Source organism: Drosophila albomicans, chromosome 3 (genome assembly GCF_009650485.2).
Source record: "Drosophila albomicans strain 15112-1751.03 chromosome 3, ASM965048v2, whole genome shotgun sequence".
Lineage (NCBI taxonomy): Eukaryota > Metazoa > Arthropoda > Insecta > Diptera > Drosophilidae > Drosophila > Drosophila albomicans.
The window spans coordinates 29,596,859-29,620,446 of NC_047629.2; the positions used below are offsets into that span (position 1 = coordinate 29,596,859).

The 23,588-nt window shown below is 41.9% G+C and overlaps 3 protein-coding genes across 17 annotated transcripts in view; 2 read left to right on the top strand and 1 right to left on the bottom strand.

Annotated features, from left to right (window-relative positions):
- Nucleotides 1-14,234, top strand: part of LOC117568072 (semaphorin-5B) — a 43,698-nt gene extending 29,464 nt beyond the window's left edge. The window contains exons 1-11 of one of the 2 annotated variants that reach the window (XM_034248431.2): nt 183-494; nt 743-909; nt 1,566-1,665; nt 9,682-9,889; nt 10,010-10,183; nt 10,730-10,873; nt 10,941-11,140; nt 11,202-12,931; nt 12,989-13,144; nt 13,211-13,413; nt 13,474-14,234. In XM_034248431.2, coding sequence (XP_034104322.1) covers nt 490-494; nt 743-909; nt 1,566-1,665; nt 9,682-9,889; nt 10,010-10,183; nt 10,730-10,873; nt 10,941-11,140; nt 11,202-12,931; nt 12,989-13,144; nt 13,211-13,413; nt 13,474-13,689 — 3,303 coding nt within the window. In that variant the 5' untranslated portion in view covers nt 183-489 and the 3' untranslated portion in view covers nt 13,690-14,234. Of the gene's footprint in view, nt 1-182; nt 495-742; nt 910-1,565; nt 1,666-9,681; nt 9,890-10,009; nt 10,184-10,729; nt 10,874-10,940; nt 11,141-11,201; nt 12,932-12,988; nt 13,145-13,210; nt 13,414-13,473 lie in introns of those variants that run through there. The other variant, XM_034248432.2, reaches the window with a different exon arrangement.
- Nucleotides 14,235-14,853: 619 nt separating this feature from the next.
- LOC117570898 (uncharacterized zinc finger protein CG2678-like) lies at nt 14,854-18,584 on the top strand. Of its 7 annotated transcripts, XR_007954847.1 has the most exons (5): nt 14,877-15,467; nt 17,100-17,432; nt 17,488-17,617; nt 18,019-18,389; nt 18,445-18,575. XR_007954847.1 is itself a non-coding variant. In XM_034252802.2 (3 exons), the coding sequence occupies exons 1-2, from the start codon at nt 14,939-14,941 to the stop codon at nt 17,384-17,386; spliced, it is 816 nt and encodes a 271-aa protein (XP_034108693.1). In that variant the 5' UTR covers nt 14,859-14,938; the 3' UTR covers nt 17,387-17,432; nt 18,445-18,566. The 7 variants fall into 7 exon arrangements, 3 of the variants coding, with proteins under 3 accessions (XP_034108695.1, XP_034108693.1, XP_034108692.1); XR_007954845.1 differs by lacking the exons at nt 18,019-18,389; nt 18,445-18,575 and adding an exon at nt 16,101-16,882 and having other exon boundaries at nt 14,854-15,467; nt 17,488-17,763; XR_007954846.1 differs by lacking the exons at nt 18,019-18,389; nt 18,445-18,575 and adding an exon at nt 16,101-16,844 and having other exon boundaries at nt 14,854-15,467; nt 17,488-17,763.
- Nucleotides 18,585-19,469: 885 nt separating this feature from the next.
- LOC117567973 (protein TANC2) overlaps nt 19,470-23,588 on the bottom strand; it is a 62,838-nt gene continuing 58,719 nt past the window's right edge. For 3 of the 8 annotated variants that reach the window (XM_034248284.2, XM_034248283.2, XM_034248288.2), the window contains 2 exons: nt 20,082-23,506; nt 19,470-20,020 (listed from right to left, as the gene is read on the bottom strand). In XM_034248284.2, the coding sequence (XP_034104175.1) occupies nt 19,694-20,020; nt 20,082-23,506 (3,752 nt within the window). In that variant the 3' untranslated portion in view covers nt 19,470-19,693. The remainder of the gene's footprint in view (nt 20,021-20,081; nt 23,507-23,588) is intronic. The other 5 variants (XM_034248287.2, XM_034248286.2, XM_034248285.2 and 2 more) reach the window with 2 other exon arrangements.

The following is a 23,588-nucleotide window of genomic DNA, read 5'->3' on the forward strand; positions in this document are numbered from 1 at the left end:
CCCGCTCTTTCTCTCTCTGTATATATTGTCTGCTCGCTCACTCGCTTGTTTGATAGCTCGCTCGCGCATTCGCTCGCTCTTTGTTCGCTTTGTTATTCCACGCTTATTCGCTTGGAGTACGAGTATCTTCTGCTGCATGTACTGCATGGTCGCTCAGTTTGTTTTGACTCGCTGCGCGATTAACTTCGTTGTATCTCCACGTCGCGTGACTCGCTTTTCAGTATTGAACTCAATCAAACATCGTAACTCCGGTTCCGTTTATAATTTATAATCCTTAACTCCAATGAAAAATTAAGAATTCTATTGTATTTTGTGCTGTGTGTATGTGTGTGTTTTATTATGTTAAAAGTGCTACAATGATTTTTATTTGCTATATGCAAAGAGATCCGGAATCAAGCTTATGAATAATACAAGTCCAACTCACTTGCAATCTATAGCTCTAAAGCTGAATGGAATAGCATTATCTATTTACACGCTACGTGACAATATATGAAGTAAGTTAGCGCGAAGAGCTCTTAACTTATAGTAATCAATTTTCTGTTAAACGGCAGACTAAGTCTGAGTTTCTAGTTAAGCTAAAAAGCTACGCTTTCACTTAGTCCATATCTATTTTGGTTATATAATATGCGAATCGAAAGGTTTATTGTGACTCATAAAATACAAAATATTTGAACACTGGTTATACCAGATTGTAAGCAAATTGACGAAGCTAATATATGGATCTTTTGTTCTTTTTTTGCAGCATGTTAATTTTAAAATATGACAAAATGCAGCACCAGCTGTGGCTTCTAATACTATTCCTCTTAACCCTAGAGGGCCCTAGGAATACAAGGGCCCTGATGAGCACTTACCAAGCTCAGTCCAACTATGAACTATTGGAAAATGATTCGCGTTATATATCATATCAAGGTAAGTGTTGGATTATCAAAAAACATAATGATGAGGAAACACCATTAAAAAATATATATATATCACGAAAGTGTGTCAATTGCTAAGCAATCAATCAAGTTGAACAGTCGGGGGAAAATTGGGTTGATGTCTGTCAGTTCTAAGTAGCTGATCGTCAGAGTACTTTAGTCAAGTATTACGCAAGTTGAGGGCGAAACAGGTTGTAAAATTCCATATGCACTCCACAGAAGATGTCAATTCTGATGAATCTCTGAGTAAAGCTGGGGCTTAATCAGAAAACGTTTCGTGTTTATTGTTTAAATATTTGCATGTTGTGCTTTTCGCGTGGAATGCATCTTGAAGTACGACTGCGCGAAGTGTAAACTCAGCAACAACAACATGTTGACTTTATGTATATACATATATAGTAAATATATTAAATGAGTATTTTATGGGGATTTTTTCATATTTTCATATTTTGTTTATGTCTCATAAGTTGCCGACACTTAAGTTCGCTTTCTAGACGACTATTATGCAAAGACATAACAATAAAAACTGTACATTTTATAGGCGGCTTGACTTTACACTGTACGAAAGCTTAAAAAATCATTATATTTTTGTAATTTCGTAGGTTTATTAGCATGACGAGTTTAATGAGTTTCTATTGATTTTTACAGATTTAATGTCATCAGCCAAACGATTCTACGACCCCGAAACGACTTGGTATTCCGAGGTGCTATACGATGTGTCCAGAAATCAAATTATTGTCGGTGCTAGGTAAGTGTTATTATTGATATATACTTAGTAATATCCTCATAGTCATTAGCTTGGTAACTATGAGTGTGCGGAAGCAATTGAACTTTGCTAAAAAACACATAGTAATTCCCCCTCTTTACGTGTACTCGTAGTATCGATAACGTATTGCGTAAAACAAAAGTTGATAACGCTTTTTTTTTTGGCATGGGATCAGAAGATCTCGTAATAAAATTGAAAGCGCACGCAACAGGTTAAACAAATCTTGAGCTTATCAGCGAGACTTATCTCTATCCACGTTTCTCTCCCGCTTTTTCTCTTTTTTGAAAGAAACTAATGATAATACAAACAGAAAAGGCAGAAACAGAACAAGTTAACCAAACAAATGATATACAGATAGTTGTGCGTACTCGTAGATACAATACACGTTGCCCGACTGCCAGACCGAGTGTATTTGTTAAGCAATTTAATGGTAGATGGTACCTTTTGTAGGTATATTGTCGTATTCTTCTAGCCAAAGTTTGCTTTTCATTTACTCGCCTGAGAACTGGCAGATAAGACCCGAAGCGTTGTCCCCAACACAGATCTTAACCCCTTGCCACATCATGTGTGCACCTTGAGATACAGATACAGAATTGCCTCGTTTATCATAATGTTGTCGCTCTTTTTTTTTTGTTTTTTCGTTCTTCTTTAGTCCCTGCCTGCTGTCGTCAATCATTCGTCACACGTTTTTTTTTTATTTTTTGCCTCTTTTTGTCGTTTTTCTTTTAGGTTTTTATGTTTTGATTTGTTGTATTCCAATGATAACGAAGGGCAGTTGCTCCACTTACTTGCTAGGTTGTACTATGATTACGAGTATAAGTATCAGTATATGGCAAGTAGGCGTCGTAGAGATAACTAGTTCCATAGATAACTGTGTGGGCACATTAAATGTAGTTTCTTTATAAGATGTGGGCTTCGATTTTGATAATAACGTTAAGTCGTTGCGACTAGACTGGACGCTCCAGCGGTCAGCAAAGCACACATATAATACCTTTATGTTGGGTCTTTAGGTATCTGTATCACATTCCCTAGATATTAATGCAATGCGCGACGGTTGTGCAATAACTGAAATGAAATATAGGCTTTTCCACGACGTTAGCCTACTTTTTAAATAGACTTCATAGTAATTTGTCTTTCTTTAAATTTTCAAGCTTAAATTTATTCTCTTGAAGCTAGCAATTATTTTCTATACGTCGGTTCTCTTTAAATTGAATAAATGAGAAGCCGCAAAGTTTCACATATTTGTAAATGACAGCTTATGTGCTTTATACCCTATATGCATGGTGATTGTCGGTAATCTCTTATAGTTTATTACTAAAAGTTTTATATTAAGGAAGCTGACCTTATTGTGTATTGCTCTATAATAACTTCCGTTTTGAGCAGCGATGTATAGGAATATTGAGACAATTGTAGAAACATTTTAATTAGAATTCTTGAAGAAAGTCTTTTTTTATATTTTTTCAATATAAAACGATATTGTAATTTGTTTATTATCGTTGTACATTTTAGGGCAGGGTATCTCACAGTTGATTACTATTGATCCATCATGTACTTGATGTGCCACATATGAACCACATGAGAACCTTCTTCTAATCGCAAACCGCAATTTAATTGTGGCAATATTATTTCAACTGCTGGCAGTGGAATAATTTTTATTTCATTTTTGTTTTATTTTATGATTTTGTGGTCGGCTCATAAAAGTGCAGGGTAATTGTAGAGGCAAACGCTGTATGCGAGTATTAATGTTGTATACACTACGAATATATCGTGACAATGCTCCTGGTTTGTCTGTTTCCAACACTCACACTCACACTCGCACACACACACTCACACTTGACACGACTAAAGGCTCGGATTACGAATGCGGTGCGCGGCATTCGTATTGCGACAAGTCGGGGACGATCTCAAGTACTCCAGTGGCTCCCATGGCGAGTAACGAGAGGCGAGTAACGAGTGCGGGGTGGCAATTGAGGGGTGAAGAGTGACGAGTCGATTGCACGTCCCGTCATTTGCAGTTGCTCCTATTGTTGTTGTTTGTTGTTGCTGTCATGTGCAGTGCATTTGGGGTCTTGTGGCCCGAAATTTGATATAGACTGCATTTTAAATAATATACCATTTTGTATTCCCTTTCCCTTTCATTACCCCTGCACTTTCGACCAGCAAAACCTTTTATTAAACTTTGCTTTTTTCATTTTCATTTTTTTTCTCTTGTTATGTTTCGCTGCTGTGGCTTTGTCGCAAATGGACCATGCGAAGCATTTGAAATGTTTATACATGTGACTGAACATGATTTTGTTTGAACAAGGAAACCGTACACAAAACATATATACAAGTTGACCGTTACAGCATTCCCTAAGAAATATAATATTATGTGTACATATCAGTTGTGCTTAGACTAGGCTTGAAAATTAAAAGGAAAGTTTTTGTTTACTGCAATTTTATTACGTATACGTAAGCGGAATAGTTGTTAGATATAACTTCGTTGTAACTTTTAAATTCTATGTGATCCTTAGTGTTTCTTTTTTAAAATTTGAATAATATCAATAACAAATTACTTAACAAAACTAAAAATATAATCTTAAATATTACGATGGGGAAAACTAGGTTTTCTATAGACACATTTCGATATGACACAGAAATTGAAGGGAAAGTTGTGCTTACAGTTTATTAAGTATGGGTAAGCAGAATTATCTCTGAAGTAATGTAAACATTTTAGAGTATAAATTTAATATATTATTTACAGATATTTAAATTTTAAGTTCAAATCACTTGAAATAAAAAAAAGTTATAATAGTAGGATTGCGAAAACTTTTGCCAGTTCTAAGCAGTTTAATCATGGAAAAAGATTGCTTGTAATGCATTTGAATGCCTGAGATAAGACTATTATAATAATAGTCGTTTAGTTGTTGCTCCAGACAATTGTTGGCAATTGAAAGGTGGACACAAACCCCATTTGACAGACGTTAAGAGGTTGGCAGTCAGCTTAGGCGGCTACTGGAACTCCAGAAGCGAAATTGAAATCAAAATTAATCAAGGCAAAACATATGCCACAGCCACAGTTACAGCTCAAAAGGGGGGCAGGCAGGGGGCGTTTTTTGCATACTCGTATTTCTATGGAAACTGTCAGGAAACTAGAAATGAAAAAAAAAACAAAATCAAAAATAAAACTGCACATACAATTTGTGAGAGATTCGAGAGCCTTGGAATGTGCTCAGCGTAGGCAGAGTGCAGAGTGTGTTGTGTGTGCCGCAATTCGCGGCAGTTTTGTTGCAAACAACAAGTTGTTTAGCTGCACAAGCTCTTAACGGTGCAAACGGGGCAATTTTTAATTACAAACAGCCCGCCAGCCCGTCGATCGCCTCAAGCTGTCGCCAAACAGGCGCTAGACAAACGCCCACGCACGGCGACCACTTGATCAGCTCGAGCTCAAGCTCCAGCCACAGCCACATTCGCAGGTCTGCAGCTGGACAGACGGCGCCATAGTCAAAAGATTTAATAGCTCCATGCTCGACGCCAGCTTCAATCCCGTCTCCATCTCCATCTGCGTCTCCGTCTTTTGGCCTTTTTGTTATCTTGTCGCGCTTGTCGCTCAAAACTTAGCCACGGCGCAAGGTGTGCGAATATTGTGAATGCAAATGCGCTGGCCCAAGCCACAAAATAAAGTGCACAGCTACAGCTGCAATCCGAGCTACAGATACAGATACAGATACAATTGCAGTTACAGATACTGCTGAACGTAACGCACTTGCTGAACAAGACTGCCACGCGCCGAGGACTGTAAATGGGTTAAAGTTATTGGTCCGTTTCTACAATAATTCAATTACATCATCAACAAGTATCTCGGCACATATTCATATGTATCTTTTACTGCATGCTGTAACTTAATACCGACTAAAGTCTTACTAATCTGGGTATTAATTTCAATTAATTAACGAGGCTTATGCTCTGTTAAATGCAAATCCTAAGAATACATTTCAATTTGGCAAAAAGTATTGGCAAAAACTAGTTTTTCATTTGTCTATTATTTGAAATTTTTAATTAATTTATAATTTTTCGGGGATTAGTAAAGTTGTCATAGTAATTTTGACAATTCATTTATTATAGTCAACCACTATTTGCTTTATCTGCTGGCAAAGTTAAAAAGCAGTTTATGTTTTCACTAAACTATCTTTTTGTAAATCATTTGTTAAGCATTTGTTATTTGTTTTCCACTCTGCTGTTTTTGGTTATTATTTTAATCAATATCTATCAAGCGTTCCCCTTATTATCAATGTTTACAGGGTATAGTCCAGCAGCTCAGCTTGTTATGCAAGTCATCTAACCAGCGCAGTATTTGAACTTTAAATAGTTGCTCGCTTTTGTCGAAATATTCTATAATTAGCGTGAATTTCTCGCATGCGAGTAGTTAACTCGTTTTGTTAGAGTTCAGTGTTCCATTTCTTTGGCATCCGCGATAAGCAACGGCCTTGCAAATTAGCATTGCTCCTCTCATTCCCCTTTCCATTGTACCCCCACCTATCCACCATCCTGTGCGGAGGGTTCGTTTGAAATTTGTTATCTTTCATTTGAGTCGAATTCCATGTGGTGTTGAGGTGTGAAAAGTCCGATACACATGTTCTCTCTCAGGTTGCTTTCGTTGTTCGCATTTTGCTTTTAGCAAATATTTGCACATTGTTTTGCCAGTTGTTTAATTTGCTTTTTTACGTATTTGTGTGTTTGCCATAACGCATTTTACTCTATCGTTATCTCGATGGGCGCGTGCGTGTATTTCTTCTGCTGGGAACACTTGCGGAACTGTTCTCATTAGCACAGGTATGCCAGAGCGTAATTGGGACTTTAAACGAAGCGTAAAGGAATTCATTTGTTTTGTTTTTACTCTGTAAATAATAGAACAGAGTGTTTAAAAGCTCAATAGATGAATGCCAGCTGAAAGGATTCTAATAGTCAAGTAAACTCTTATAATTCCTTCAATTAGTCAAGTAATATACTCTTATACAGGGTGCGCCTACCCTCATATTTATACTACTTTATACTTATCCAACTTATACAACCCGTAGAAGAGGATATTTCTATATTTATTTCTCTCCTTTGCTTTGAATTTTCAACGCTTTCTGCGATCGTCAAGCAAATTAGTGCAAACAAAATGAAAATGTAATCACACAACAAAGGCGGTTCACTAAAACAATAACAACTACTACATATATAACGACAACAACAGCTTTTCGCAATCAGCAATAATTAATTTTTGCAGCCGTTAAGTCTGGCCATAAGTTTTGCGCCCTTTTTTGTTGTTATTTGTTTTAGTATTTTTACTGTCGCATTTGCCATTTTTTTTTTGCTACGCGAAGTTTGTCACGACATTTTTTGACGTTTCGATTTCCGCTGTAGGTAACCTAACATCTGCCCAACCCTACAGTCCACTCGTGGATCGCTTATCAGCTTAGTAGTCTTTAGACATTAGGTAGACCTTATAAAAATTATTACAGCGTTGTATAGACACAAGCATAACACGACTCTTGACATACTTGATGCCGGCTATTGAAGCTTATCATAACCTTGCCCAATACACCACAGTTACTCTCCTCAACAGCTACTCTAAAAGCAACGATTGTTTGTGTTTGAGGTTGACAATGAAGTATACGACGATATTATATAAAGAGTTATAAATGGATCTTTTATACAACATTTTCATTACATTCTGTTCTAAGTCGTAATAACGGATTATTGTAGTTTTATTTAAATTTTTCAAGATATTCTTTTCATTTTGCACATTTTTTATACATATTGAAACTGCTTTCTTATATAAGAAAATTTAGTAAAATTATTCATTGACTTTTTCGAGCCAAAGATCAATTTCTCCGGAATAAATTATGTCGTTGAAGAAAAGCTGATTAGTCTCGCCTGAGTTCCAAATTTTTTTTTATTTATTGTTTCTTTCAACATTTCTTTCTCTTTTATTGAATTTATGGCTGTCAAAATGAAATTTGATATTTTACTGCGTATTTGAAGGTTAGTTAAATTCGATTTCAAAGAAAAAGTTATAATAAATTGAGTGAATATGGTAGATGGAAAGTTGAAAATGTGAGCATTGTAGTTTAAACCTTGTTTTCATATATCATAAAAATAATTTCAAATCAAACGCTCTAAGGAAAGTATTTATGTTATAAGAATACCTTTTTGCTCTTACGTGTCAAGAATTCAACGTCTTCAAGATTCTGCAGCTGCATTCTTCAGTTATCTTAAGTATATCGGATAAGCAGAGTTCAGTTGACATTCTTCGAGTGAACTGTCAGTTGTAAATCTTGTTTTAAATGCTTGTAATTTCCAAAACGAAATGACTTAATTCGCATTAATTAATTTGCATTTTCTTTTGAATTCACTTTAACTTTATATGGGCACTCTTGTTGCGTGTGTGCACTTTGCCTTTTTTATGCTATAATTTGAATAATGACACAACTAAATAAAGAAACCTTTTTTTTTGCATCTGCCGTGGCACACACCAAGCCACACACATAATACTACATACACTTATAAAGAAGCACAACAAGTCGTTGACAGCTGCTGTTTTTTTGTATTTTGGGGGAAGGGCGCCGTTGGCAAGTTGCAAATGTTGGAACTGTTTTATTACCTCATCATCAACGCGTACCGCAGAAGTTGGCTAAGTGGTTAGCTTGGCTCGCAGGCTCAAGTTACCAGCTGAAGCGAGTCAAGCTGATCTCAACTGAGCCGAGCCACGCGCCACGTTTCACGTTCCACGTTCGACGCTCCACGCGTGGTAGCAGCTGCTGTTGCATTTGACTGATTGATATTGGGCGAGATCCGAGTCGATGGCAATCCGGTCGAGAGTCCCACATTGAACAAAGTTGCAGCGTTTGCAACGTCGCTTAGTTGAGCTGTCTCTCTATCAGAGACTTCTTTGTGTGTTGGCTGGCGTCGTCTGGTCGCTGTGTCGAGAATTCCTTCATCAAATTCGAATTCGCATTCGCATTCTATGTCCACTCACTTCGCCGACTTCGGCTTTGGCGAATGCTGTCCAGTTTGAGATGTAACCATTTATCTCTTACTTGCCGCATTCGTATGCACTTGATCTATTGATCTTCGTATTTGTTGCGCCAAATGCGTCTTAGGCACAGTGGTGTTACCTTTATGAGCATAGCATGAACTTAATGAGGTGTATTAATTGTTAACCAAAATGAATAATAATTCTAAAAACATGACAGATTTAAAAACTTTTTAAAAAAATGGCTTAATGTAAACAAATTATGTGGAATATTTTGGAGAGAGAGATAGCTAAAAATACTTTAATATAGAATTAACGAGCTTGAGAATCATTGAAAATACTTTGAACTTTTAATACCGAATTTTCAGATCAGTTAATTTTGTTTCAGAGTTCGAAATTTCGAATGGGAATAGTTATGTAAAGTCTCTATAACTTTTTCTCATATTAATTTACAAAACTATATCTATAGATATGAATGAATGTAATTGAGTCTTTAGATTACTAATGAATTTGCGCTATAAAACATGAAAATTTGATCTAAGTCTAGTCTAGTCAATAAATTGCTAGAGCTATAATGCTGGCTAATCCTTAATGACTTGGTGTGAATGCGTTGTTGTTGGCCAAGTCGTAAAATGGCTGCATTTGGCTGCATGTGGGCCAACTGGGGACGCCTACAAGCAAGTGTCTCTCCTTGGGAAATGTCAGCACAGTGACCACTGTGCCTGGGCAGGTATCGTTACCTGTTTGCCTTGCGGTTCAATGCACCAGTGTTGCCAACCAGTTGGAAAATTATGACAAGAGCGGGCTGAGAGGGAAGTAGAGGGAAGGGAGTGCTTAGATGTAGGCTTTTGTGGCTTTTGCCTTATTTGTAAGCTGTTGTGGGCCGCTGTTTAGCTGTTTGGCTGTTTGGCTGTTACCATTCCCCCGATTCGGAGTGCGGCAACATTTTATTTATTTTTATCGGTTTGGTTTTTTTTGTCGTTGTTGTCGTTTTGCAGAGACACCTTGTACCGCATGTCATTCGACTTGGTGCCGCTGGAGCGGGCCAGCTGGGAGGCGACGCCAGAGAAGATATTCATGTGCCAGCAGAAAGGCCAGTCGGAGCGATGGTGTCGCAACTATGTGCGCGTGCTCCACAGCTATGGTGAGAACCAACTGTACGCGTGTGGGACGAACGCCTTCCAGCCAAGCTGCTCATGGCGCCAGGTGAGTGGTCGCCAATTGAATGCAATCCAATGCAATGCATTGCAATTGCCATGGCGTCGCCAATAACAGCTACATAACACACACAACATTTAACATGTACTTCTCTTCTGGCAATTGCAGATGGAAAACCTCACAGTCACCGAGTTTGACGATGGTGTCGTCAAGTGCCCCTTCCATCCGCAGGCAAACAGCACCAGCCTCTTGCAGTCCAATGGCAATATGTTCGTCGGCACAGCCACTGACTTCTCCGGTAGCGATGTGGCCATCATTCGCTCTCCCGCCCAATCCCAAGGGGTGAGTAAATCAATCAGATCTATCTCTTCAACTTCCCAGAATGGATTCTTATCTTATCAAGATTTGCTATCTTTCCATCTTGATAAATTTTAACGCCTGATCTTTTCGTTTAGTGTTGTAGTCTTTTAATTAATAGCTATCTTTGCTATCAATGAACTTTCGTATGAATCATAGGGAGAACTTCCTTTCTTGGCATCCCAATATTATAAAAATTGTGAAGATAATAATTCCTTTATAGTGTAGATTGATTGTTTTAACAGCTTTTCCTTTTTTAAATAGTACTTGTATTCGAATATTGGTTTACTTTTTCCGAATTATACCTCTTAATATATAAGTATCCTCACTATTTTGGCTGTTAAAAGTTGTTTAATTTTTATCTATTTATTTCATTTACAAAAGTCTTTTGAGTCTAATTCTTTTTTTTTGTTTTATTGAATTGTTTTTTTTTTTAATGTTATTTATATTCTTCAACTTCTGAACATCTTTTTTTAAAGATTTTGTTTGTAAATTCGTATCTAATCCTTGGGGTTTTCTGTTTCTATTCAGGCGGATCGTCAGCGCTTCCTGCGCACTAAGCAGTACAACAACAAGTGGCTGAATGGAGCACAGTTTGTGGGTAGCTTTGAGGCTGGCAACTTTGTCTATTTTCTGTTACGCGAATCGGCTTTGGAGCACATGAGCTGTGGCAAGGTAAGATTATCCTAGTGAATAGCGAAGCAATAACGATTCACAGCAAATTCTTCAACTCTTACTGTAGGCAATCTATTCCCGCATTGCGCGTGTCTGCAAGAACGATGCTGGCGGGGATCAAGTTCTGCGCGACAATTGGACATCGTTTCTGAAGGCGCGTCTCAATTGCTCGCTGCCTGGAGATTACCCATACTACTTTGACGAGATCCAAGGCATGACCTATTCCGAATCGGAGAATGTGCTCTACGCCACCTTTAGCACAACGGGGTAAGTGCTTAAAAGGATTCGCAACACTAAACTGTTGCTAACAGCTGCTCTCTTTTGACAGTTCAAGCATCTTTGGGTCGGCTGTGTGTGCCTACAATCTGAGCGCCATTAACGATGCCTTCGAGGGCGCCTTTAAGGTGCAGGACCACACGAATGCCGCCTGGGAAACAGTGAATACGCCGCAGCGCAGTCAATTCCAATGCGCAAGCGGTGCTAGCGGAGCCGCCGAATTTGGCCGTCTGCTGGAGAGCTCACGTTATCAGCTCATGGATCAGGCCGTTCAACCGATTGGCGCCGAACCCTTGTATCACTCTAGGCTGGAGCGCTTCAAGCACATTGCGCTGGATGTGGTGCAGACCAAGACAGAGCAGCTGCATGTGCTCTTCGTCTCGAGCAGCGGCAATCACATCAAGAAGCTAACCGTGAAATATGGAAAGGAACAAAACAAAGTGCAGACATGTCTTGTGGAGCTGTGGCAGGCAGACGATACGGGTAGCACGGCCTTGCTGCACATGTCGTTCCTCAAGGTGACCGAATCCTTGTATCTGGGCACGGATCTGGCGCTCACACGCATTCCCGCCCAGCGTTGCAGTCGTCACGTATCGCAATCAAGTTGCTTCAATGCCATGGATCCGTATTGCGGGTGGAACGAGCTTGTCGAGCGTTGCACGCCACTCGATCCGACCGTGCAACAGCCGTGGCTGCAGCCGAGCACCTTTAGTTGTCCCGTACTCAATGCACCCATCGATGGCGGCTGGTCCGCCTGGTCGGAGTGGCAGGATTGCCAGCAGCACGAGGAGCCGGACAGCAACTGTTTGTGTAGGCAGCGCAACTGCAACAATCCGCAGCCACAGCACGGAGGCGTCGGCTGCGAGGGCATCAGCACACAGGTGACGAACTGCACCCAGCATGGCGGCTGGACGGATTGGTCGGCCTGGTCGCCCTGCTCCCAAAGCTGTGGCATTGCTGTGAAGACGCGACGACGCAGCTGCGGCAACCCGCGCCCCGCGCATGGCGGTCGCATGTGCCTTGGCTCGGAGCATGCCGAGATGTACTGCAGTCATCTGCCGCCGTGCCCAGTGGCCAAGCCACAGGCTGTGGACGGTGCTTGGGGTCCGTGGGGAGAGTGGAGCGAGTGCAGCGCGCAGTGCGGCGGCGGTTTTCGCATGCGACGTCGCGAATGTGATGATCCTAAGCCGTTGAATGGAGGTCTGGACTGTCCGGGATGTCGCTTGGACTATGAAGACTGCAACATGCAGAGCTGCGCCGAGGTGCGCAAGTTTAGTTCCTGGACACCTTGGCTGACGGCCAGCGCTGGCAATGCCACTGAACCACAGGTGGAGAAACGTTATCGCTACTCCTGTCGGGCCACGACTGCTGATGCCAGCTCCGTGAAGATTAATATGGTCAAGGAGGAGACACGCAATTGTCGCGCTGATGGCAGCTGTCAGCGAATGAATGAACACGAAGCGAACTCGGAATCAGACTCGGACTGGTCGCCTTGTAGTGTCAGTTGTGGCGGCGGCAGTCAGCATCGTCAACGTGGACGCAATCTGCAGAATCGCGCCTGCAATCTACAGCCTTGTCCCTCGGATACCGAGCAACAGCCGGACAACAGCATCGACACACAGCTGGAGCACGAATGGAGCTGCTGGTCAGAATGGTCGAGCTGTTCGGTGAGCTGTGGCCTGGGACTGCGACGACGCACCCGAAAATGTCTGGGTGGGCACGAGCGACTCTGTGCGGGACGCGCGATTGAGGAGCAAAAGTGCGAACAAGTGCCCTGCGAAGGTAAGTCTTCAACTCCTCCAATTAGTTTCCACAATTAACCTTTTGCTGGCTTTGCAGACTTTTTGGGCTGGAGCAAATGGAGCGAGTGGTCTGCGTGTTCCAGCGATGGCATTCGACTGCGCCATCGTCGCTGCGAAGTGGAGCAGCCTTCGGGCTTAGAATGCCGAGGCGCCGAGTTCGAGAAGACCGCCTGCGTGCCCGGCGAATGCGATGGTAAGTTTTGCATGCGAAATAAGTTGAATATTTAATATTATTATTAACTGGAAATTTACTTTACAGAAGTGCAAACTGGCTCAAGCGCCACCTTGCCCGTCGTCATCTGTGTGTTGTTGCTGTTTACAGCGGGCTGCTGCCTGGTCACCTATCATCTGACGCGACGTCGCTTCCTGCTTAGCGTGGAGGAGGCGCTCAACAAGACGACGACGACGACGGCCAGCTTCGACACGTATCCCAATCAGTATTCCAGTCTGCCCACCAAGGATGTAAGTCAATAAAGTTGAAACGAAACCAAATCAGATAATAATTTATGCTAATCCTTGCAGTACTATGAGCAGCGACCCAAGCGTCAGAGTAGCTTCCGCATGCCAGCCAAGACCAGTAATATTGGCAACGGGACTCTCAATCGCAACAACATGCATCACAACAACACGCCCAAGGTGTTGGCCAAGACCTACAATGACTGTGAGACGGGCACGCTGAAACGCCAGTCGGCGCTCAACAATTGTCGACAGCAGAACATTGACGATGAAAAGTTTTAGCCAAGCATCTAACAGTCTTTATTGATTTACGGATGTGATCCCCCCAATATTAGTGCCATTGTTGCCTGCCTGAATTCAAGTGTTATACTGACAACGAATGTCTTTTGCACAGTGCTTGCAAAAAGTTCCTTCTCTGACTCATATTGAGTCGTTCGATAAGTTATATGCATACATATGTACATACAAAGATATGTATATCAGATCTACATACATATGTTCTATGTTCTCGTTTAGATAGATTTTATCAAGCAATACGTAATATTTTGTACAAAATTTCAATGTTTGTAAAGTTTTGTTTTATATTTTCTAAATTTTATTTCCAAATCACATACTACTTTAAGTCGCATTATTCTAATTGTAATCTGTTTTTTAGAATCATATGTAAGGCGAGACTGAATGTTAAATTTCTTTAGATATTTGCGCCCATCCCAAAATTAATGCCATGCAAGCAAAATCGAGAAACGTATAATTTATCATCTTGTAAAGTTCAATACGCTAAGATAGTATATAAGCCAATCAATGTGCAAATTGCATTTTTTTATAAAATATATTTAAAAAAAATACCTACGTTTATTTTACTAACCAACTTGTTGCTTTTGATTTTTTAAAACTTTATACATACATATGTTTCGCAGCTTAAAGATATGCAGCTTATGGCTATGCAGAATCAACAGGTGTTTACTTAAGTAAACAAATTTGTTTACAAATTTGTACAGCGCACCAAGAAATGTATTGAATAATTTCTTTAGTACACAGTAATTCAAAATAAAGCTTCAAAAATTAACATAACACACACAACATTAAATATTACATATTCATTGCAGTTGTTACTTTAATTGTTTTTGTTTTGAAGCATTACAAACTCTGAACAGCTGACTACCAAGCGATAATATCGACCCCGGGCTAAACGATGAATTTGTCACAGGTTTCCTTTTCGAGTAATGTAACTCCATTTATCAATATTGAAAGTAAGCTGTTTCACATCACTTGCACAAGACAAATCAATGGAATTATTTATGTGATATCAAATATTTAGCTCCATCCATATATGTGGACTTGATATAAAGGATTTAATATTTGAAAACGATTGAAGCGTTGACTCGATATTTTTATATCGATAATTGACTCCAAATTTGTCGGCGCGAACTAGTTCAGTACTGAACAGTGACGCTTGCAGCCCTGTTGATTTTCATATGAGAATAATAACAACATTGAAAATAGGTGAAATTGAAAGAAGTAAACAAATACAATGGAATCTTGTCGTATTTGCATGGGTAACACAGATGTCGAGGTGGATCTGTTTACAAACCAGCCCTTGTATCATATGGAAATGACGCTGCTGGACATGATAAACGAGATTGTCGATTTGGATATACAGTGCGACAAACTTCCTCGAAAAATCTGCACAACGTGCGTTTCGGATGCTCAAGTCGCCTTCCGATTCAAACGAAATTGCGAGCGCAGTTACAATGTTTTCAAAGCTCTAATTAGAGACGAGGGCTCAAATGATGGAGGAGAAGCCAACAGCGATGATCCACACAATCAAACAGACTTCTTGGACGATAAGGAATGGAATCCATCATCGTATAATACAGACATAATCGTCAAAACAGAACCTAGCTTGGAGCTTTATGTCGTCAATGAAATTGTAAACGATGCACCTGACTGGGAAAATGACTCTGTGGAAGACAATCAAAGGCATTTATCGCTACAAGATCGAAATGTAATTGTAAAAATGGAGGAAGATGCTGTGATTAACATTTCAGACGACGAAGATGGTAAGTTCAGCGGAAATTTGAATAAGAGTGGTGAAGAGCATACTGACGTTAAAAACTCACCTCATGTGAATGCAATAGAAAATTCAAAAACTGCCGTTCCTAAGGGTCAGGGTATAGAAGGCTCTTACAAATGCACCTTCTGCGATCTGACATTCGATCATCACATGACTTTAAAGAAGCATTTAAGAGTCGACACACAACCGTAGAAGTGCGATCTGTGCCACAAATCATACATTCGTTCGAAAGTTCTAAGGCTTCACATACAAAAGATTCATCTTGATGAAAAATTCCAGTTGCCCAAGGTCCTATTCACGCGACCCGTTGCTACTCCGACATATAAAGCTCCATAGTGAGGACAATCCATTCAAATGCGACTTATGCGACATTCCTTTTCCCAGCCAACCATAAAAACATAGACGTATACTTGTTAATTACCGAAAGTACAAATGTAGCCAATGCCCTAGGGCTTTTTCCACCAAGCCAGATCTCACGGGCCACATGCGTCGCCACAACCCTTTGCAAAGGGTTTTAAAAAAAGGTTCAAATTGTATCAGTCAGTGTCCATATACATGTTGTAGATTTGTCAATTCTGAATTCATAATATGCGGTTTTTTGCGTAATTTTAATTATTAGGGAGCAACATCTTGATCAGCAATGCAGAACTGCTAGAAGTGTGGCGTAAGCAAGGGAGATTTTGCGAGAAACGAAATGCCATATACACTTTCATAACAAAAAATATTGATGACAGCGTTTTGGAAAAAAATGTTCTTTATTTGAACGATAAAGCCAAAACATTCTGTGCAAATTTATGACGAAATTGGCAAAGATGCTTTAGAAAATTGAATACGTTTAAAAACAGATATTCGAATTGGATGGAAGGTTACATGACCCTTACTTTAACTAGAGAAGAAGCCAAAGGAGTGGAAACAATAAGACGAGTGGGACGTCCAAAAATGACATTCAATATAAAAGGTCAAAGATGGCAAGCAGCTGACCTCTCCACGGGACAAAAACATAACGCAAGATTACTGACTCAAGCGACAAGCATAGCTGCTCGTAGGTGCGGGCTTGTTGATATTGCTGTCCTATTAAGATTACTTGCGTTAAACCCTGGAAAAGCCGTTACTATGCGGAAAATGATAAACAAGCCCGAGGTAAAGCCTTTGCGATCTTTGTTGGAATTAACAATAAAAACGGTAACCGACTTTAAACTGAGCAAGCTTGCTTTTGTCCAGCAATTAATCAAACTGTCACATCTCAAGATCGATGAAATTTATTATGTTTTCCATACAATTATATTCCAAAAAAGGTTGCAAATTGGGAATGAATGCCAGGCCATAGCCCTATAGAAAATTTGATCACTTTTTCAGGACAAAAGTAATTTTTTGAATGTTGGCAGATTGAAGTAATTTTAGGTACATGTGCAATGTCAACACGTGTTTACAATAGATCATTCATCAATGTTGCATACCAGAATTTTCGATAGATGGCGCCACCTAAACAATAATACAGATGATGTTGGAATTGCACTTCACGTGCTTTTGCACATTGCGTTTTTCTTTTAGTTTTATTTGTGAATAGTTACAAATTAAGCACACTTTTAACCCTTATCCGTGAAATTTTCATTTTTAGAATGTAGCCTCAATTTGCCCAACGTTGAATTGTTTGGTAAATGGCTAGAAGGAATTGGGAAAAGCGAAAGGAAAGATGCACTTTTTCAATTTATAAAAGCGGCTATACCAGAAGAGGAGCAGAATGATATTGTTAAAAGTACAACCAACAGAGTTTTCTCCCGCATAAATTCAATGTGGACGTCCTGCCATAGAAATTCAAAACACGTCCAGAGCAAGTATGGTGCTTGGATGAATAGACAAACAATCATTAAAATAAAGCGACAGAAAAAAAAGACTTTTCCTTGATTTACTTCGGGATTCTATTAATTTGAAAAACGAAGAAGTTTTATAGGTATGTATAGAAAATATATTACTTAAAATATATTAAAAATTGTGCTTTATTACAGGGCTGCAGCAGGACGAAATATGTAGTAAACACTTTGTAACGAAAGACTGCCGAAACACAATATTGGCAAAAGAAATTAACTTTTTGTATAACCCAATTCTTCTAATCTGTTGGGATTAACAATAAAAACGGTAACCGACCTTAAACTGAGCAAGCTTGTTTTTGTCCAACATTTAATCAAACTGTAACATCTCAAGATCAATGAAATTTATTATCTTTTCCATACAAATATAATCGAAAAACAAATGTTGGCAAATTGGGAATGAATGCCAGGCCATAGCACTATAGAAAATTTGATCACTTTTTCAGGACAAAAGTAATTTTTTGAAAGTTGGCAGATTGCATGTACAATGTAAACACGTGTTTACAATGGATCATTGATCTTGCATACTTGAATTTTCGATAGATGGCGCCACCTTAACAATAATACAAAAGATAAACACAGCTGTTGGAATTGGAATTTAGTTTCATTTGTGAATAGTTACAAATTAAGCACACTTTTAACCCTTATCCGTGAAATTTTCATTTTTAGAATGTAGCCTCAATTTGCCCAACGTTGAATTGTTTGATATATGGCAAGAAGCAATTGGGAAAAGCGCAAGGAAGGATGCAATTTGGAAATTTATAAAAGCGGCTATACCAGAAGAGGAGCAGAATGATATTGTTAAAAGTACAACCAAAAAAGTTTTCTACCGCATAAATTCAATGTGGACGTCCTGCCATGGAAATTTACAACAATTCCATCGCAAGCATGGAGTTTGGATGAATAACCAAACGACCATCAGAATAAAGCGACAGAAAAAATAGACTTTTCCTTCAGAAGATATGGAGAATGAGAGCAGCTTTTTAAATACTGATCTACTTCGGGATTCTATTAATTTGATAAACGAAGAAGTTTTATAGGTTTGTATGGAAAATATATTACTTAAAATATATTAAAAATTGTGCTTTATTGCAGGGCTGCAGCAGGACGAAATGGGTAGCAAACACTTTGTAACGAAAGATTACCGAAATAAGCAAATGCGGAGAATACGCAACATTGGCAAACGTAATTACCTTTTCTAATCTGTGCGGATTAACAATAAAACCAGTAACTGATTTTGAACTGAGCAAGCTTGCTTACATGCAGTATTTATCACGATTTAAATTATCACAGCCTCAAAGTATGCTACAAAAAATGAATCTGCTGCACATTTTGTAATTATTTACAAATTACAAAAATGATCCTATCGCGGACATATCCTTTCGCATTTTGACAGGAATAGTTTCATTCGATTTGTAAGGACGAAATCTATTAATTGGCATCAACAAATTATGGGGTTATCTAAGAATCCAACACTTGTAAAATTTCGGCTTCAGGGCGAGGAAAAAATCGTTAAAAACGTAAAATCCTGGATAGCACGGAAAGTAACAGGACGATTTAAATGTCCTTTCGCCAGTTGATAGTCCAAATTAAAATATATTGTTTGACACTTATATCAGTTTGATCCTGCCAAGGACTCCAGAGATATGACTAGTTTTCTGTATACAAAAAACTTGTTTTATTTTGGCCGTTTGAAGGACTTTTAAGGACATTTTTATATATTCTGAATTCCTGTGTTAATATCTGTTAATTTGGAAAAGGACATCCAAATCGTCCTGAAAATGGCGAAGTTACAGTGGAAATTTGGAATTTTTGACTATTTTTGCGTGCCACCCCCTTGGAAAATTGTTCACCAATTTTTTTGGTTTAGTTCTGCAAATCCTTGAATGCCAAGCGATAGTGTTGGTACGTGTGATCACAAAGATGCATGTCCTTTTGAAATCCGTCAAGATTATACCGAGTTGTAGCAAAAAATATTTTGTTCTTAAGCGCATAACATTATAATTTGCAGTAAACTTATAACATTTCGCAGTCGGACACAAATATTTAATTATTTAAATAATGACAAATAATTAAACGCAAACAGTTTTACAATTCATAATTATTTAATTATTCAAGATAAACTTAAGTGAGTAAGGTCGATTACAACTAGTTTATACATGCGTAAAGAAAATGAATAGTACAAATTAATTTGTAAAATTAAAACATCCAAAGGCAATAAATAGATGAAAGTAGTTAAGGACTAAAAGCTAATTACATACAATACTTGTATAATTAGAATAATGATTATGATTGTGATTTGATTGCGATAGGACGAGTAGAATAACAATAACGCCGAGGACATTTACAAATCAGTGATCTCTTGCTGAGATTCGTAGACACTCGCTGCTGCTTCCGCTCCCGCTCCAGCATTGATTAATTTGCCGGCAACAGTTTGATCTTCGATGGTAATGCGCGTGAGCAACTCGGCCTGGATGCGCTTAAGGACTTCGACGACCTCGCAAAGGACACCGCTCTGTGCTGCCTGTTGCATGGCATCGTTGGCATCGACTAGCGCCTCGTTGAGTGCACCCAACTCCATGCGCGCCTTGGCCCGAGCATAGTAACCCTCATAGCTGTGAGGTTTCTGGAGAATCGCTTGCGTGGCCAAATCTATGGAGGCGTCAAGTTCCTGTAAACCAAATAGATAGATTAATATATAAATATATTAATCGAAAGTGAATGTTTCTTACATTGAGTTTTCGCTTGCAACGCGACAGATTCAGCAGCAGATTGGTGCGCAGCTGGGCAAAGACCGCATTCCTTTCGAGCAGCTGCTCAAGACCGGAGATCTTTCGCAGCGCATACTGATAGCGATGTGCCGCATCCTGGAAACGATTCTTGCGATACAGCACATTGCCATCCTCTAGCAGTTTGTTCAGCAGCACCACCAATATTTCCGGCTTGCCCATGGCCATGCTCCAAGTGGTTGGTCCCAGTTTGGCGCCCTTTCGCAGAAACACCTGAACCGCCTGGATGTTGCGGCAGGCAATCGAACGATCCAACGGACGCATGCCGTGTACATCAATGTGCTCTAGATTGGCGCCTTGCTCCAGCAGATACAGCACCAGGCTGGCTGCGCCCTGATACGCCGCCAGATCTAGAGCAGTGCGACCATTGTGATCCTCGTGTTGACGATTGCAGCCGTGCTCCACGAGGCATTTCGTCGCCGGCAAATGACCCCGCAAACAGGCCCAGCTCAGCGCCGTGAAACCCTCGTGATCCTCTGCCTCCAGTGCAGCGCCGCGTGCCAGCAGCAGCTCCAACAGCTCCAGATGTCCCTCCTCGGCGGCAATCATCAGAGGTGTCTTGCGCGTCTGTCCCAGTGGCTCATCAAGTAGAGCTCCACGTTGCAGCAGCTGCTCCACAACACTCCAGTGACCCTCCTTGACGGCCAGCCACAGCGCTGTGTAACCCTGACGATTGCGTGCATCAATTTGTGCGCCTCGCGACATCAATATGTTGACAGCATCCACACAGCCATGGCGCGCGGCAGCGGTCAAAGCGAGCTCGCCACTGCTCGGTTCTAGGCCGTTCACATCAACACTGAGATCGTTTAGCTCGTGCTCGTTGAGATCCAGCAGATCTTCAAGGATTTTGACATGCGCCTGCGCTGCAGCGCCAATCAGCGCCTGCTGCAAAGCCAAAGAACGTCCCACGTCCTGGGAGCGTGCGCGTGGCGACCAGTCGCAGGCAAGCAGATATTGCACCACACTCAGGTGCCCCATGCGTGCGGCATGCACCAGAGCACAGCGTTGTGTGGTGTCCAGCTGACCCAGGCTGCTGCCGGCGGCCACCAGGCGACGCACCACATCGCAATGTCCGCGCATGGCGGCCAGAATGAGAGCTGTGCAGCCTTGGCTGTTGGTTAGACCAACATCAGCGCCGAACTCGAGTAGGAGACTGACCATGGGCAAGATACCCTCGTGGGCGGCAATGCAAAGAATTGGCGCATCGCCCATGTAGTCGGTGCGATGATCAGGTGAGGCTCCAGCCAGCAGCACCAGACGAGATACCTTTACATTGGGACTGTAGACGTTGCGCAGAGCGCCAAGTGCCGCTGAGATGTTGTCCGCTGCTCCGGCTAGCCAATAGGACTGCAGATCACGGGGCGAGAGCGCCGCTTGGCTGCTGCTGTAGAGATGTGCCTTGAGCATGTGATGGCCCAGCTCGAGTGTAAGTTGTGGCTGTAGCGGAGCTTGCAGTCGCGAAAGACGAAAGGCAATCCCGGCATGACCGAGTCGTGCATCGCAGAGGAATTTACTGGACTCGCCCTCGTCGCGTCGCATCAGCCACTCGCGAAGTGAGCTGTGAAAGAACATGTAGGTGTTGTCCAGTCGCTTGATGAGAAAACCGTCGAGCAGCTTGAAGCGCTGCATGAACTGCGGCCAGCTGAGCGGCTCCTGACCATGATGCAGTGCCTCCATGCTGTAGTAGATCTCATCGAGCGTGAGTGGATAGAGTGCGGCTAGACAGACATTGAGAATGGGCGCCGTTTGCTCGAAGCTGCGTGCGGTGGGAAAGCGCAAATTAAAGTGCAGCAAAAAGATCTGGGCCAGCGAAACGGGCAGCACCTTGTAGCTGGAGGATTTGACAACCAGCTGCCCGCGCGAGATCAGATCCAGTATTAGTTTGGCATACAACATGGAGCCACGACTCAGCGACTGCAGATGCGTCACAAACTTGGCCTGCGACTGCGCCAACTGTCCCCCAATATTGTGCTGTATCTCCGAACAGTGCGCGATCCGGGCATTTATGTAGTCCAACATGTCCTGTTGCAGTGTCTGACTGCTGGCCCAACTGTCAAGCGTCAGCTGCGTGTAGCTGGGCGCCTTGACCAGTTCCAGCATTTGGGTGCGCACTGTGGCCACCAGTTTGAGCCAGGCGGGAAAATGCGGCGTTAGCTGTGCCAGAAAGCTGGCAATCGTGTGTCCATGATCGGGTCGATGGTATTCCGCCTCGCACAGTGCATCGACAAGTATGACCGCGACCTTGGCGGGTATTTTGCCAGCACGATGCAGTTGCGCCAGCGGCTCTAGAATGGCCAGACGCATCACACGCTCCGCATCCGCAATGCATTCGCGCACACTCAGTATGTCCTGAAGATGCGGTTCCGATAGTAGATAATCCCGATACGCCGTTAGCTGCGGTGCCTGACATAGCTGGGCGGCTAACGAGTGTACAAAATCGGGCACCTGGCAGGTGAGATTCGCATCGGACTGGCAGAAGTGATAGCCCACCATGTGCGAGGCCAGACCGCGCATGCGTTCATTCTGTGCGCCCAGCTGACTGTAGATGGCATCCACATCCTCCTGCTGTTGCATCTGACGCCGTCCGAAACACGAATACTCCACTAACTGCAGACAGAAGGCGGTCTTCCCGGTGCCCGGCTGACCGTTGATGAGCACCACGCGTGTATCGGTACCGAGCAGTATGTTCGAGAGCTGTTGCACCAGCCACTGGCGACCCGCATAGGGTGGATCCGGCTCCTGCAGTGGAACCTCAAAGAAGAGTGGCTTCAGCGCCAGTTGCACAGCTGCCAAAGCGGCGGCGGCAGCTGCACGTTTGCTCACAGCTCCAGCTGAACCTGCAGTTACTGCTGATCCGGCAGCGGCACCTCCCGCCACGCCTACTCCTGCGCCTACGCCTGCAACTGTGGGCTGGCCACGTGTTGAGCGACGTGCGGCTCCCTTGCGGGTCTTGGCCATCGGCAGCGCTTCGTAGGCGTGCTCCTGCATGGAGCAGCCCATCTTGAATTTGCTGCACAGACTGAGGGCATCCTCCTTGGCATTCGAGGTGGCCACAGAGAGTTGGCTGCCACTGAGCACCCCAGCACAAGCGAGCGTCTGCTCCGGACTGATGTTGTGCGAGGAGCTGTTGCTACTGTTGGCTGTGATGCAGCTGCTGCTGCTGATGTTGGTGGTGTTGTTGCCGCTGCTGCTTGTGGTGCTCGTCGAGTTGCCATTGTGATCGCTGCTGCTGCTGCTGTTACTGTTGCTGGTACCGCAATTGCTGTTGTCGTTCAGCAGCAGACCGAGGCGAGCTCGCAGCTGATCCTTTTGCTGCTTCTCGTTGAGCAGCGCCTGCGAATGATGCTCAATGCCCAGGGTGTCGCTTCCTAAGGAAGAGAGCGTAAGATATGTGTGAGTAAGGTTGGGTGTGGAGGATTAGGATATAATATAAGACATTAACATGCAAAT

Coding starts and splice junctions, on each gene's coding strand:
- LOC117570898 (XM_034252802.2), top strand. CDS start 14,939: ATGGAATCTTGTCGTATTTGCATGGGTAACACAGATGTCGAGGTGGAT. Junction 15,468..17,099: donor CATTTCAGACGACGAAGATG/GTAAGTTCAGCG, acceptor TTTCATTTTTAG/AATGTAGCCTCAATTTGCCC.